Source organism: Sceloporus undulatus, chromosome 3 (assembly GCF_019175285.1).
Source record: "Sceloporus undulatus isolate JIND9_A2432 ecotype Alabama chromosome 3, SceUnd_v1.1, whole genome shotgun sequence".
NCBI classification, from domain to species: Eukaryota; Metazoa; Chordata; class Lepidosauria; order Squamata; family Phrynosomatidae; genus Sceloporus; species Sceloporus undulatus.
Genome location: NC_056524.1, coordinates 21,256,267 through 21,273,313, shown reverse-complemented (window position 1 = coordinate 21,273,313; position 17,047 = coordinate 21,256,267). Strand labels below are relative to the sequence as shown.

At 42.1% G+C, this 17,047-nt stretch overlaps 1 protein-coding gene across 2 annotated transcripts in view; it reads left to right on the top strand.

Moving 5' to 3' along the window:
- PGR (progesterone receptor) overlaps nt 1-17,047 on the top strand; it is a 115,488-nt gene that overhangs the window by 45,859 nt on the left and 52,582 nt on the right. For both annotated transcript variants that reach the window (XM_042457414.1, XM_042457413.1), the window contains exon 3: nt 3,313-3,429. In XM_042457414.1, coding sequence (XP_042313348.1) covers nt 3,313-3,429 — 117 coding nt within the window. The remainder of the gene's footprint in view (nt 1-3,312; nt 3,430-17,047) is intronic.

The following is a 17,047-nucleotide window of genomic DNA, read 5'->3' as shown; positions in this document are numbered from 1 at the left end:
TATTAAGACACACACACTCAAGGATTAATAAAAACCAGTTTTAAGCTGTATTTAATTATCTAATCAAGAATACAGAAACAGTAATCAAAGAGAAATTAAGTAATGGTTGAGTTGATGGTAATACCTGGTTTGATCCCCGAATAAAAATGCCCTCTAGTTCTTGAAATGATGATTCCTGAGCCTTTAGCCTGGAGGACACTTGGTAGCTTATGCTGCTTCTAGTCTTACAAAAAGACTCAATGAAACTGAGGCCTGTTACAGACTGCCAAAATAAAGCTGCTTCAGGTCTCTTTGGAGGTATGCTATTTAAATGATGCATGGGTCCCACGAGTCCGGAGGTCGCGCCAAAGCCACACTCCATTCCTAAGCACTGGAGTGCAGCTTTGGTGCAGCTTCTGGATTCTTAGGATGCATGCATCATTTAAACAGCATACTTCCAAAGAGACCTGAAGCAGCTTTATTTTGGCAGTCTGTAACAGGCCTGAGTTACATTAGTTTAAGGCTTTACTGTAGAGATAGTCTTAATGATTTCTATTTGTATTAGGTCAGAAAGCCAGTATGGTGTAGTAGTTTGAGTGTTAGGCCTGGGCTACTGCCACACTGCCTAAATAAAGTAGTTTGACACCACTTTAACCTTCCTGACTCAATGCTATGGAATACTGGGATTTGTAGTTTGGTGGGGCACCTGAACTCTCTGACAGGGAAGGCTAAATATCTCACAAAATTACAAATCCCAGAATTCTATCTCACTGAACCAGGGAAGTTAAAGTTTATGTCAAACTGCTTTATTTCTGCAATGTGGCAGCAACCTAAGACTCTGCAAGACCAAGGTTCAAATCCCCCTGCTCAGTCATGGAAACCTATAGGGTGACTCTTAGCCTCAGACAAAGGCAATGGCAAACCATCTCAGAACAAATTTTGCCAAGAAAACTCTGTGAAAGGTTCATCTTAGAGCTGCCATAAGTCAGAAATTACTTGTAGGCATGGAACAGCAAAATGTGTACTATGTAGGAGTCTCTGAGCCCGAACAACAGTTTGTGATATTAGGAAGTGAGATACAGGTTACATGTGTATTATATATATATTACACATCTGTGTCGGTCTGTGTAGACCTCCACAATAGATTTTTGGGTGACACAGGGCTGCAGAGGGGACAGAAGGGATGGTAAATGAACCTCCATTATACTAGTGGTCATGTGCTAGTGTCCAATTGGATATAAACCAATATATGCCATATACTAATGTCCTTTCGAAAACCAGCATGGTGTAGTGGTTTGAGTGTTGGATTATGACTCTGGAGACCAGGATTCAATTGCCTGCTCAGCCATGAAACTCACTGGGTGACCTTGGCCAAGTCACAGGCTCTCAGCCTCAGGGATGACATTGGCAAACCTCCTCCAAACAAATCTTGCCAGGAAAAGGTTTGCCTTGCAGTCAGAAACATGTTGACAGCACACAACAGCAACTTCCTTTCACTTTGGCAATTTGGTTGAAAAGGTGCAAAAGGGATAGGAATGAAAACATTGGAGAATCAGAATGATTAGGGACATGATGATTAGAGAGGAAGATGTGTGCTCGGAAATCTGGCATGGAGAGTATTTTCTTGTGTTTCATACATCTCCCTCTCTGTTTTTTTAACAACTTCTTTTTAAAGCCTGAAGCTTTGGCAGTAAAGCAGAAATGGATCTTTGGCTGCCATCATTTTACCCTTTCCAGAGCGCATCTGGTAATGACACTCCCTGAGTTCAGTGGATTTTGCTTTAGAGTATGGTTGCATAAGAACATTTTATAATAGCTGTGCTGACTGGGGGTGATGGGATTTGTAATTCAATACATCTGGAGGGTAGCAGGTTGGGAAAAGGTGTTCTTAATAATGGAATTTAGTCAGTGGGACTGGCTTTAGAATAAGCATGGGAAGGACGGTTTCACTGTGTTATTTGAGACTGGGTGGTTTGGAGTACCATTATTATTATTATTATTAAGCTTTATTTATATAGTGCTGTACATTTACACAGTGCTGTACATACAATCTTTTTAATTAGACAGTACCTTGTGGATCTTTTAGCCCGGTACAGACCGCTTTTTGCTTCCTCGCGGAGCAAAAAGAACCCACAAAAAGCGGGTACTTTTTGCAGTACGATATTGACACCACAGTGAGCCAATAGCACACTCGTGACATCAGTATCATGCCGTGATGTGCAGGCACTAAGCGTCCGTCATGTCAAAATGGCAGCGTCCATCTCTACAGGGCACTGCCATTTTGATGTACGGAATACGTGCTAGGGTTGCGGGACATCTGTAAGCAACGCCCTGAGACAACCCTTGCATGTCATCAAGACATGCATCGAGGCCCATCTGTACCGGGCTTTTGTTACATATGTTTCTTTTTGCATGTTTGTGAAAGTTTGAATATTCCTCCCCTTCACAAAAGAAACAGAGAGAAGAATATTTGCACATTTTCTTGAGGAAAAAGTTACCTACGCAATTTGAGACAATACTGCAATATTGGGAGAGGGTGTTTTTCTGCCAAAAAAAAATGTTTGGGAGCAAAAAAATAGTTCAGATTTTTTTTGCAAAGAAGTCACACATGGAGGGAGGGAATCACTGAAATATGCAGGAAAAGACTGGTGTGAAAGAGAATAAAAGAAATGAAAATCTACCATGCCAAATTTGGGATGGGTGCAGTATCTTACTGCTATCCCTCTTAAAATGAACAGCTTGATACAACTCCAGTGCTGATAATCTTGATACTGAATATCGTGTGAACTGAACTATTGGTATGTGTTATGTTCATTTAAACTTCCTATATGCTTTTAGGTGTTTTGTCCTTCAGTTAATACAATATTGTTAATGTATTATAATGATTATTTCCTTTGTGTACCAGTTTGATCACAGTGCATTATGGACAACACAAAAGCTGACTATTGACTATTTGAATCGAGTCACTATCCAAATAAGCTGTGACTGTTTCAAAGGAACTAGTCCATGGAAAGGTTACTTGTTTGGACTGCAACTCCCTGGATCCCTCAGTCAGTAACCATGCTGGATAGGGGATTGTGGGAGCTGTAGTCCAAAAAGGAACTTTTCTAAACTCTAGTTTATTTCCCATGAATATCAATGGGATTAAGAAATTTCTAATTTTGGCTGGATAATTCTTCAATTTATTTATTTTTATTTATTTCAAAGATTTATATCCCACCTTTCTCCCACAGTGGGATTCAAGGCAGGTAATTCTGATTATCTGTTGAAGCTACAGTTGAGATTGCTTCATGGTATAGTAATCTCTTTTCTTTCCCCTTTACTTTCTTACAGGTCAACATAACTATTTATGTGCTGGACGGAATGACTGCATAGTAGATAAAATTCGTCGGAAGAACTGTCCTGCATGTCGCTTGAGGAAATGCTGTCAAGCTGGCATGGTACTTGGAGGTGGGCACCTTTCAGAAAGTGGATTAATAAGGATTAAAGGCTAGATAGTAGGGAAAAATACTTCAGGATCCACTGATTCATAAGTCAGAGGAGATGTGTGAGTTTTGTGTTGTTGCATGTGCCTTAGGGTAGAACAAGAATGGGAAAGTGCATCCTATGGCCATTTACAACCCCCAGATCATATTTGGGTTCCTTCTACTTTGTACAATTTGGGTTGAGAGATGGTGGACATGTGGCCTCCAACATCCCTGCGGGAACCAGTCTCACATCTTAACCCCTGACTAGTTGCCCACCCCAGGCTAGGATTTTATTGGGGCACTATAGCAATACAACTTATAGTTGCACAAAAGGTTGTGTCTTTTTGACCTTGTGTAAGGAACAATCGAAGACCTCTTTACAGAAATGGTTTCCTGGTGGCAGATCTCTCATTTCTCTTTCCCATGACCAAGATCGCCACTGTTTGGTCTACAGGGTGGACCAGATCTCAACAGGCTCTTTGACAAAGAATACAACAATTATTTTCATGGCTCATGTCTTGCATTAAGTTTGTCACAGTGTCAGACACTTTATGTGACACAAGTTCCATTGTTACATCATTCAAGCCAGCCAAACATGGTGTGAATTAAAACAACAAGGGGACATGTTGTTTTTTGGTTATTTCAGTCCTTATTGAGTTTAATGGCCTGATGCTCAGCATGAGACCCATTAGTACAACAAGAAAATTCATACTTTTTTAATCCTGTGATCACTTCTTTATGAGCCTAAGTCTTTGGAGGGAGTGGGTATTCTGTCAGTTAGATAAATCATCTAAATATTGCCGCTCTGATTGAACTGAAATGAATATAGACTAAAAACTATACTGTTTTCCCACTTTTTCCACAACAATTTGAAGTCAGGATAGGATGTCATGATTTGGGTGCAGAGAAATTAATTCTAGTAGCTGCCCCAAAAGGGTGGGCTGGAGGCATCTGGTTTTCCTCTGGAGGGATGCTGCAGTAGCTGAACTGTGCGGCATCTCTCCGCCCCAAAAAGAACCTGGAAAAAAAACAGGTTCTTTTTAAGGCACCCAGCGCACATCACGTGAGCACCATTGTTGCACCAGTGACATAAGTGACGCCTAGCGACATCTGTACTTATGTCATCATTGGCTGCCTATTCGCTTCCGGGCGCAATACAAAGTGTTGTTTATTACCTATAAAGCCCTACATGGCTTGGGCCCAGGGTACTTGGAGGACCACCTCTCTCCATACAATCCGCCCCGCACACTCAGATCAGCCGGGAAGCAATTGCTGTGAGTTCCGGAAGTAAGATATTCTACTACCGCAGAGGGCCTTTTCCATCTCGGCCCCCAACCTCTGGAACTCGCTTCCCAGCGAGCTCCGCTCGGCCACTTCTCTGGACCAATTTTAAAAAAGGGCTTAAAATGTACTTCTTCCATAAGGCCTACCCTTAATATCCCTGAAGTAACCCCATTCCTCTCCTCACTATTGCACTTTGTGCTAGCTGGATGACTGTTTGTATTGTAGGCCATTTTATATTGATGTTTTTAATAATGTTGAGGCTATTGTGGTTTTTAATTGTTATGGATGTTATTGACTATTTGTATTATAGATGCTGTAACCCGCCTTGATCCCTGGAAAGGTGGGCTAAAAATAAAGCTTTTATTTTATTATTTATTATCATGGCGGTGCCTGTGTGGATGGAACATTGCCATGATTCTGCCGCCATTACACGCTAGGTGTTGGGAGCATGCGGTTACTGTGCACTCCTGAACCTCTAGTATAGGCGGCAGCACGCCACTTTTGGCCCCGGGCCATAATTTGCTTTTTATTTTGAATGCATCTCTCCTCCCCATTTCTCTTCTTCTCTTTCCCTTTCCAATCCTCTGCAGCACATTGTGAGGTTATATTGGGGAATGTGTAGAGTGGGGTGGAAATACCTTCATTCTGGTGATGGGAACTCTTATATTGAAGAGAGAGGTTAACTGATTCTAACCATAAATTTCTCCTTGTTGAAGGGAGTGGTGAGAAGGAATATGCAGCATTTTTACAGTTGATTATCTGTATTTGGGGCTAGGTCCTGTTATATTCCCCGTGATATTCTTGCAAAGAAAATAGTAAAATGTGGCCTAGACAGTGCTACTGTTAGGTGGATTTGTAATTGGCTGACTGAAGCAAGGTCATACTGCCCCTTTGGGGTGGCCTGCACCCACCCCTTTTAGCTCTGGGTTGGGAGCAGGGTAGCCTCACCGGCAGCCCTGCGGCCCCAATCCAGAGTTTTTCTGGACCACGGAGTAACGGCAAAATGCCACTTCTCTGTGGTGTGGAAAAGGGGTGTCATTGGGACTTCATGTCCCTGGACACCCTGGGAGCCGCAGCCATTGGAGAAAGGGGCCGCTTGGCCCCTTTCTCCTTGGCGTTGTTCCCGCAGCCATTTGGTGGCTGCAGAAACGAGGTGCATGCTCAGAAGGAGCTCCTGGGGTTTCGCAGAGACATCATGCATGTGCCATGGCATTTGGATGCGGCGCGTGCGTGATGTAATCATGGCGGCCCCCGTGTAGATGGGAGGCCGCCATGATTACAGCACCACCATATACTAGGGTTGCGGGGCGTGCAGACGTGCTGCCCCCGGGCAACCCTAGTACATGGCCAGGCCGACGCAAAGCCTGGTGGTGCCGTAATCATAGCTGATGGTGATCACACCTGACTAAACCCAAAGGGTGCTCCCCAGTGGTTTTTCTTCATCCTGGAGAGAGGTGACTAGTGAAGTGCCACAGGGATTTGTACTGGGTCCTATGCTATTCAAAATCTTTATCAATGACTTGGATGAAGGAATAGGGAGCATGCTGATTAAATCTGCAGATGATACCAAACTGGGAGGGGTTGCTAATTCCCCAGAGGACAGGATTGAAATTCAAAATGACTTTGACAGATTAGAGGGTTAAAGCTAACAAGATGAATTTCAACAAGGAGAAATGTAAGTTACTACATTTGTCAGAAAAAATGAAATGTACAGATTTGGGATGGGAGACACTTGGCTAAACAGCAGTTCATAAGAAAATGATCTAGGAATAGACCACAAGCTGAACATGAGTTGGCGGCGTGATGCAGCACCCCGCCCACAAGGCAATGTGATTCTTCATTGCATCAACAGGAGTACATGGTACCCCGGGATTACGAATGCGCCGCCTTACGAAATTTCCGGGTTACGAAAAAAAATCCATTTTTAAAAAAACTGTTTCGGGTTACGAAGGTTATTTTCGGTTACGACATTTTTTGGTGCTTTTCGGCGCTATTTCGCACGAAATCGCAGCTTTTCCCCATTAGCGCCTATGGCTTTTTCGCCTTACGAAGATTTTCGGGTTACGAAAGCGCGGCGGAACGAATTAATTTCTAACCCGGGGTACCCTGTATAGTGGTCTAGATCAATGGAAATGATTGTACCACTGTATTCTGCTTTGGTCAGGCCTCACCTCGAATACTGTGTCCAGTTCTGGTACCTCCGTTCAGCAAAGATGTTGTTGAGAATCTAGAGTGTGTCCAGGGAGGGCGATCAAAATGATGAAAAGTTCTGAAAACCATGCCCTATGAGAGTGGCTTAGGGAGCTGGGAATTAGCCTGATGAAAAGAAAGTTAATAGGGGACATGATGGTCATGTTGAAGTATTTGAAAGGATGTCATATCAAGAGGAAGAGGCTTATTTTTCCACCGCTCCGAGACTAGGACAAGGAGCAATGGATTCAACTACAGGAAGAGATTCTACCTAATCTCAGGAGGAATGTGATGTCGAAGGCTTTCATGTTCCAAAACACGAATCAAGAAACATGAGAGACACTGCAGACTGGGTTAGTCAGAAGCATCAGCAGTAGCAGAACATGTTATAAACCATCCTGGGCATAAAATGCTATTGGAAAACAATGAAATTCTGGACCATGCCAACAGCTACTAGATCAGAATGCACAGGAAGCCATTGAAATCCACAAACACACAGACAAACTTCAACAGGAAAGATTAAGCCCTTAAAGTTGAAAGTTTGGCTACCAGTCCTGAAAAACACTAAAATCAAGAGCCAGCAAAATGCAAATGAAAATCACCCAGGGTCAGACAGTGATCGCTAATTAAACAGATACTAATCCTCTTTGCATATCCTCCCACTCTGAGGCCTTGCCATTCAACAACGAACAATACACAGATTAACATGAAGGAATCACTTCCTCCCTATGTAGGGATCACATAGTATACTCCACTCTCTTCCATGCTAGCATTCTCTGAAGATGCCAGCCAAAGATGCTGGCAAAACATTAGAATAAACTTCTAGAACATGGCCACATAGCTAGAAAAACCCCCACAAAAATCTCAGGAGGAACTTCTTAATGGTCAGAGCTTTTTGACAGTGGAATATGCTGCCTGGGAGAGTGGTGGAGTCTCCATCCTTGGAGGTGTTTTTTTTTTTTTTAAACAGCAGCTGGATTGCCAATCTGTCAGGAGTGCTTAGATTGTGTGTACCTGTATGGCAGGAAGTTGGACTGGATGGCCCTTGTGGTATCTTCCAACTCTATTGAAGAGTTTCATACAGCACTTAAGTACTCGTAAAATCGCTGCTGTGAAACATTGAGAAAGTACACTATTTGAAAGCCTGATGCACTTCTTAATGTCGGGAATCATCGATCCTCTCCAGCATCACTGAAATATTGGGGAGAGGGCATTTCCTCTGAATGCAAAGTTTCCATTCAGATTCAGTGACATTGAGGAAACACATGAGGCTTTCAACACACACATGCTTTCTCAATGTTTAGGGGTGATTTACCAGCACATATCCCACACTAAGCACTGGTATGAAAATCTTATATGATGCTATGATTCTATGTTTGGTGGGTGGCGGTTATTTTCTTACTATGCCCTTAGAATTAACACAAAAAAAAAAAAAAAAAATGATCTGGCAAATCTCCTTTGCAGCAGAAAAGAGCGTGGGGTGGACTTTTGGAGACTGAAGTAATGAGGCTTGTTGTTATTGTTGTTGTGTGCCTTCAGGGACAGAGCAGGGGAGCCTGAGAGTCCCACCCGAGAGAAACAGTCGCTGCTAAGCCTCGGAGGAGGCGTGTGGTCGTAGTGGGGGACTCCTTGCTGAGGGGTACAGAAGCAGTGATTTGTAGCCTGACGATGTCTCGAGAGGTGTGTTGTTCTCCAGGTGCAAAGATCCGTGATGTGACAGAGGGCTGACAAGACTGGTCAAGCCTACTGACAAATACCCCTTCCTTTTGGTCCACGTGGGAACTAATGTACTGCAGAACACAGCCTTCAGAACATCAAAAGGATTACGAGGGCTTGGTAGGAAGCTGAAAGGAATGGATGTACAGTTTTTCATCTCGTCTCTTCTGCCAGTTGAAGGGCAGGTCCAGGAAGGGAGAGGAAATAGTGGATGTGAACAACTGGCTTCGCAGATGGTGCCGCCGAGAAGGATTTGGATTCTTCGATCATGGGCTGCAGCTCCATGAGAGGGACTTCTTGCAACGGACGGGGTTGCATCTACGCCAGTTGGAAGAAATGTTTTGCCAACAGTCTCAAGAACTTGATCAGGAGGGCTTTAAAACTGAGTTCCGAGGGGAGGAGACAATATAAGGAAGGCGAAAGGGATGGCGAAATAGTCAAACGACATAGAGGAAACAAGGAAAACAGTGCAAGGACCCAACAGTGGGAAGGCAAAAAAACTTGCAGCAGCAAGTAAAAGGAACCAAGGTCTGCGGTGTCTCTACACTAATGCACAGAAGCATGGGAAATAAGCAAGATGAACTGAACTCCTAGTACAACAAAGCAATATGATATTAATAGGCATCATGAAACACTGGTGGGATGAGTCTCATGATTGGAATGTGGAAATAGAGGGGTATAAACATTGGATTAGAAAGAAGAAATATATAATGAGAGACGAACCTAGGTGGAGAGCATCTGGATAAAATAAAGGGAAGGGAAACAACAAGGATGTTACGTGGGAGTCTACTACAGACCCAAGTCAGACTGAGGAATTGGATGATATCTTTCTAGAACAGATGACCACACAGTCAGAAAAGAGAGAAGTAGTAGTGATGGGGACTTCAAATATCCTGATATTTGCTGGAAGTCAAACTCAGCAAAATCCTCAAGGTCTCTAACAAATTCCCACTTGCCTGGAAGACAATTTCATGGTCCAAAAGGTGGAAGAGGCAACAAGGGGGTCAGCTATTTTGATCTGATCCTAACCAACAAGGATGATTGGTTAATGGGGTGCAAGTGGTGGGATCATTAGGTGAGTGACATGTTCTCCTGGAGTTTGTATACTGGAAAGGAGAAGCCAGGCATAGTCAGACACGCATTCCTAGCTTTAGAGACGAAACTGGTTTCAGTAAACTTAGAGAAGTTTGAGGGTGATTCCATGGTCGAAAATAAAAGAAAAGAGTTCAGGACGGATGGGAGTTTCTCAAAAGGAGATACTGAAGGCACAATTTCAACAGTTCCAGTGAGAAAGAAAAAACGGGAGGTGTCTAAGAATAGGATGGATGACTAAGGAACTTTCAACTGAGCTGAGTTTTGAAACGGAACATGTATTTAAAAATGAAAATAGGGAGAAAAAGTGAATCATCAAAAAAGGAATTCATAAAGAATATAGCAGGCTATGTGTATTGGTAAAGTCAAGAAATAAACTAAAGCAACAGAAATAATTGAACTCAGCTTGCTAGATGAGGTTAAGAAAACAATTAAAAAGGGGTCTTTTTATGGTTCCAGGAACCACTATTCATGCCCATGATCAATCTAGATCTAGGAAAGCGATTAACCTACGCGACTATTAATATTTTCGTCTACAGCTAAAAAGCGAATTGAACTAAGAACGACCAGACGAGTCACACAGCGTACGCTACGGGTATGTCACACAGCCCTCTGTGTTCACCGCTATCTCAACAACTTGCTAGGAGGCCAATCTTCGCTGCGACGAAAATTAATCGATAGGGAGAACAACAATCGTAACCGTTTTGATTAACACAACTGAAGACACGATTCCAGACTAAGCGAGAGGTAAACAAGCTTAAGACCGAAACGTCGCAGTTGCAGAATAGGCTTAACGGTTCTACTTATATAAGGATATTAGAACTCTGGAACTATTCAAATTGCTCCATTCGTATCTCGAAAACGACTTATAATAACAGTATCAGAAAACGAAACAGGGTACACTGCCTCAAACGATGAGCGAATTTAACTGACAGATTGAGCTGGCCGCATAGGCCAGGATAGGGGCCTGATTTACCAGAAGAGTGAAGCTACCAAGACAGAATACACTCCAAGACATACGAGAGATCAAGCTCGGACACATAGGGAATGAGACAAAATCGGGTTTTTGTAGTATGCAAGACTGGATAAATGCTCATAAACACGAAGATTCTACAGGAATTCAATTTAATCGTCTAAGGTCGGCACCCAATGTAACTCATGAACTCCATCCAACGGGCTATAAAACGAGATCAACTGGCAAAGATAGTAAAATTATTGGGAGACGGCCTAGACCTTGGGCCTCCATTAATTCTCTTGATAAAAACTCCTGCAAAACAGGAGAGATCCTACTGGTCACGACTGCAGATCCGATGTAGGTGCCACACGTTGCTCCCCCTTCTTCACAAAACGGTGGAACGCCAGCCCGCTGAGAAAATAGAACAGCCGACCCAACAATTCAGCTCCAGTGTCACGTCTGTTCATCGTCAGAGCAGTTACTTGCTGAAAACGATTCTGGAGCAAGTTTCATTCACATGTAAACAAGAGAGTCTCGGCATGTGAAGCACCGCATACGTTCTAGATGCAATGCCATAGATCAAAAAAAAGTCAACTGGGTTTCAGAGAACAATGTCATGCAGAAAACCTACATTCCTCTTTGATAAACTTTAACCAGCTTGGTAGATGATGAGATGATTCGTGATGATGATGATGATGATGATTGATGTGTATGGATGATGATTGATGATGAAAATATTCTATTGTGATCGCCCTCTGGCAACCAATCGGGTGGTTTTAAACAGTAAAATACTTAAAATTATTGACATTAAAAATAACTTTATCCCTCCCCCCCTTTAAGACAGTATTAAACAGTATATAACATATTAAATAATAAACACAATATCAATCGAGAACAGTTTGTAAAAAGCAGTTAAAACTAAAAACCCTGAATTCTCTGTTGATCCTCAACGCATACACATAAGATGTGGGCCACGGGATGAATGAGGGAATCAGTGAAGGGACTATGTGTGGGACATATGTAGTAATAAATTATTTGATATTCTTAAAGTTATTAGGATGTATGAAAAAAGTGTAACGTATATCTAAGATAAAGATCCTTTTGGACAAACACCACATGGCATTATGGAGAGAATTCTTAAGATATAGTTATGTCGGGGGGGCATAGATACCAATGAACTGGTTACAGGAAGTCATTGTGATAAATTGTTTGACGGCCGAACCCAAAAGGGTGCCCACCAATGGCTCTTTTTCATCCTGGAGAGAAGTGACCAGATGTGGTCCCACAGGGGCTCTGTCCTGGCGCCAGTGTATTCAACATCTTTATCAATGATCCGGATGACAGAATTGGGAGCATACTTATCAAATTTGCAGATGACACCAACATTGAGGGGAATAGCTAAATACCCCAGAGGACAGGATCAAGATTCAAAATGACCTGAAATAGACTACGAAAGCTGGGCCAAAGCTAACCAAACTGAATTCAGCACGAGAAATGTAAGGTATTGCCACTTAGGGCGGAAACAATAAAATGCAACAGCTATAGGATGGGTAACACCTGGCTGAATGAACACTAGTGTGAAGAGGTCTCTAGCGAGTCCAGTAGACTCACAAGTTGAACAGAGTGAACCAGTGTGATGCAGCAGCTAAAAAGGCAATGCTCTTTAGGCTGCACAAATAGAAGTATAGTGTCTAGATCAAGAGAAGTAATAGTGCCACTGTTTCTGCTATGGTCAGGCCCCACCTATAATTTGTGTCCAGTTCTGGGCACCACAATTCAGAAAGGACATTGAGAAAACTTGGAGCGTGTCCAAAGGAGGGCGACAAAATGTGTGAGAAGGTCTGGAACCCATGCCCTATGAGGAACGACTTAGGGAGCTGGGGATGTTTAGCCTGGAGAGAAGAGCTAAGAGGTGATATGATAGCCCTGTTTAATATTTGAACAGGATGGTCATTGAAGAGGGAGCAAGCTTTTTTCTGCTGCTCCAGAAACAGGACCTGGAAGCAATGGATGGCAAGCTACAGGAAAAGAGATTCCACTGAACATGGAGCACTTCCTGACAGTAAGGGCTGTTCGACAGTGGAACTGCACTCCTCAGGAGGGTGATAGCGTCTCCTTCCTTGGAGGTCTTTTACAGAGGTTGGATGGCCATCTGTCAGGGATGCTTTTATTTGGATTTTTCTGCATGGCAGGGGGTTGGACTGGATGCCCTTGTGGGTCTCTTCCAACTCTCGATTCTAGATTCTATGATTCTATGATTCAAGTTATTTTTTCGGCTTATGGCAACTTTCTTAGAAGATTTGTTCAGAGGGTTTTTTTTGCTTGTGTCAGCTCACGCGGGGTTTCCATGGCTGAGTGGGGATTTGTACCTTTGTATCTCAGCCATGGTTAAATGTCAAACCACTTTATTACCACATTGTTATCCCAAGTTAATAAGCCATAATATTCTTATTAGCGCATTGCAGGATTACTTTTATTCAGGCTTTAATTGCAAACTGATTTCATGTAAGTGACATGAAAGTGTTCTTCAAGTCTGTGGTCTTTGTTTATTTTCGAAAGATTGAGGACGTAATTTAAAATTGGCATCAGTTGATATGAAAGTGGATATTGTAGACAGAAGAGCTTATTGTAGTGTGAGAAGACACAAAGAAAATTTTTGTTATTACTTTTTAAATCCAGGTTTAGGCACAGGTGCATTTTTACAAGTTGGAATGCCTTATTCTGTTAGATTGTACTTGAGGCTGCATCTGCACTGAAGAAAAGTAAAATAAGACAGTTGTATCACTTTATACCTGGGTGAGTGCTTAGGATTCTGGGATTTGTAGTGGGGGGGGGTGATGTGGACTGGTTGCAGTAGCCTCTGAGAGCGAAACGCTAAATATCTTGCAAAACTACAAAAATCCCAGAATCCTAGCATTGAGAGGGACTTAAAGTGGTGTCAAACTGCTTTATTTTTTGCAGCGGGCAGACAGACTTGATAACATTCTGGAACAATAAAGTATAAAATCATGATTGCTCACTTTTTTGTTTAATTTTTCCCCTTATAAATGCTGACTGCATTTAAGAAGTGGTTGGCTCCTATTTCAGATTAAAAAAAGGAAATTATCTGCTTTGTTATATGATTTTAGGGATAGGTTCTCAAATCCGGTTGTCCCGGGTTTCTACAAATGCACATGTCAGATTATCATCATTTCATCACCACACTCATTATCATCTCAGTTCACAACTGTCAGTGTACCGAGTAGAGTTGGGATCGAAAATTTTGATTTTGGACTTTTTCTTCCTAGGAATGTAGAGCGCCATAAAAAAAATGTGAGTGCAAAATTCCAAGAGTCTTGTCATTTTTTTGTTTTGGTGATTCTTGTGATTTCATCAGATGTTTTGCCAATCCATTTGGAACTGCGTAGTGATGTGTTGATTATGATGATGAACACACTTCCTGCTCCTTTACAAGTGTTTAATGGGCATGTGATAGTGCCTTTGTACCAAGTCTTGGAGAGAGCATGGAATTTTGCTGTTTCTGAGCATTTTTGAATTTTGCACAAGTTTTGAAGATTTCTTGATCAGGAGTTTCTGTTGTTCACATTGGAAGAAGGGAAGTGTGGAATCTGCATGCTTTTGCATGAACATGGATGAGACCCGCATAATAAGAATTGTTCCACTATCCCTTCCACACAGTGCAGAGCTGGTTTGAAGGCCAGATTGCAAGTTCACAGTTGTGCTGGAAGTTTGCTATCCTTCACATAGCTTTGCAGAAGTTACTCAGCATCAGAGAACCTTGACATTGGATACCTCTGATGTACTTTGAATACGTTGACACTAGCGCTTAAAAATATTTAAGCATTTTTCTATCATTCCCAGGGCCCCCAAGGCTGGTTTATATATATATTATATATATATATATATATATATATATATATATATATATGAAAACAGTTAGAAAAGGGTAAAATATTTCTTCAAAATAATTTTAAGCTAAAGGTTTAAATCAACCACCCCTAGTTTTTTTAAGACTGAAGGAAATCAATAGTCTTAGTTACCTCTAAGGCCTTGTCTAACTGTGGGTTAATGCAGTTTGACAACTTTAACTGCCTGGCTTTTAATACTGGGATTTTTTGTTGTTGTGGCACCAGAGTAACTCCTGGACTCATCTTTACGTTACCGTATCCTCCCATGTGGATATGATGGCCAGAGTGACATTTAGGTTATGGTACAACTTTGGTGATATGCCAAAAAAGCATCTTTCTAACTGTCGAACCAAAAGGACATTGAAGCAGTAGTAGTTAGTATTACATGCATTGATACTCTCCTCATCTAGATTGTCTGTAATGAGTTCATATGGGACTACCTTTATAGCTAAGCGATGGAGTGCAAGCTCAGAGTAGTCACGTTGGAACATCTAGGTAGCAGACCATTAACCGTTATTAAAATCTCTTCGTTGGCGCCAATCAGTTTGGGGGAGTACAATAGTGTTGTTTGTTATACAATTTAAGCCCTACATAGCTTGGGCCTGATTTATTGAGGGAACAAACCTCTCCCTACACCATCTGGCCAACTCAACACTCTTCAGAACATCGGGAACAATTTACTTTAGAGGCATTTGTTTTGTAAAGACCAGAGTAACAGACAACTTCCACAGAATCTATCACTGCATAGCCCTACTAAATTGTGGAATGGCTTGCGAGGATGAAGTGGAGATGGTTACTCCTCACCACCTTAGATGCTTTACGAAGAAACTTAAGCAGATCTTTCCAGCAGGCGTATCCACCAATTGTTATAAGAGAGTAAATAGAAATGTCTCCCTCCATTTGTTAATGGTATAATTTTAGAGGACGATTTAGGCTCCGTTCCCATCGCCCATTTGCTCCTGGAATAGAACTGTGTCAGTACCATGGGTCCCTCCTCTCGAATTGCTAGGAAACAAGTTGCCCCATATCTTTTACCTCAATAGGGCATTTACCCCTCAGAATGTTCACATTTGGTGGTACGGTGTGGGTGGTTGGTTTAAAATGAAGCCTACTTTGTGTCAATCAAATTTCCTTCCACTTTCTTCAAAGGTGACGTTTCTACAGCCTTGGCCAACGGAATGGGTTGCGTGTCCCTCTTTTAAAAAAAATAACAAAAACCTGCCGCAGCAATTTGACAAATTCTGTCACAAATTTAAAAACCTCCAGGTATATGTGTATGTGTTGTGTGTATTTGGGTCATTACAGATTATGGCAACCCTAAAACGACCCCATTTGGGGGTTTTCTTGGCAATATTAGTTCTGAGGAGATTTGCCATTGCCTTTCCCCTGAGGCTGAGAGAGAGTGACTCCCCCAAAGTCATGTGTTTCTACATGCCAGCCCCTAGCCTCTCCTTCGCTTCCAGCCCAGTCATACCTCCGAAGACCTTGCCTCCCCCCCATGCCATCCTCTTCCCATCACAATAATAATAATAATAATAATAATAATAATAATAATAATAATAATAATAATTCCTCACTCCAGAATGCCATCTCTGCATCCTCTTGCTTTGCTTTCCCTCTGACTGCAACCCCAGAATGCCTTTACATATGTAGCAAAAGCATTCACATATTGTATCAATTTCCCAAATTGAAAGGGAAACATTTGTAACATGCGCATTGTAACATTTGCGTATTACACACAAAAAAAATATTTTTTTTTAAAAAGCCTCTTGCAAAGTGAGGTGCCGTGCCGGCAGCAAACAGAAAGGGAAATGTAGCACAAGCACACACATTATATCAATATGTATATGTATCAACCTATAGAACTATTTGCATAGTCTGTCAAAAATAAAAATTCCAAAGAGAGAGAGAGAGAGAGAGAAAGCTGCCTGCGAGGGGGGAGGCATCATGTTCCGCCATCTGCCCTCCTCTTACCTAATTCCCTCCCCTGAACTTGACCCTTCGTCCTGTTCCTTCCTTCCTCCTCCTCCTCCTCCTTTGCCCTGATAAAAAGGAGGCATGTTCTGCCCTCTGCCCTCCTCCCTCCCTGAACTTGACCCGAACATGACCAGAGCCAAGTTCACAATTGCCGGGACCTGGTTTTTCTCAAAAGTTACAGGTAAAACTCCACTTTCAAAAGACCTGTGCCAAGGGGCATTTGCCCCTCAACGGGTGTGCAAACCTCGAATTCGGGTGTTAAAGAATCAGGGCCAATATGAACTTCCCACTTTTAATCCAGTTTCTGAACTGGGGTAAAAGGTAGTATGAATGGCCCCTCAGTCAATGCATTGTATTGGCAGTGGTGTTACTGTTTTACTGAGTGTATTTTATAAGATACTGTAGCTTTTATTGTTGTAATGTTGTTTTTATTGTTGTAATCCCACCTCGATCTGCAGGGAGAGGTGGGAAATATAAAT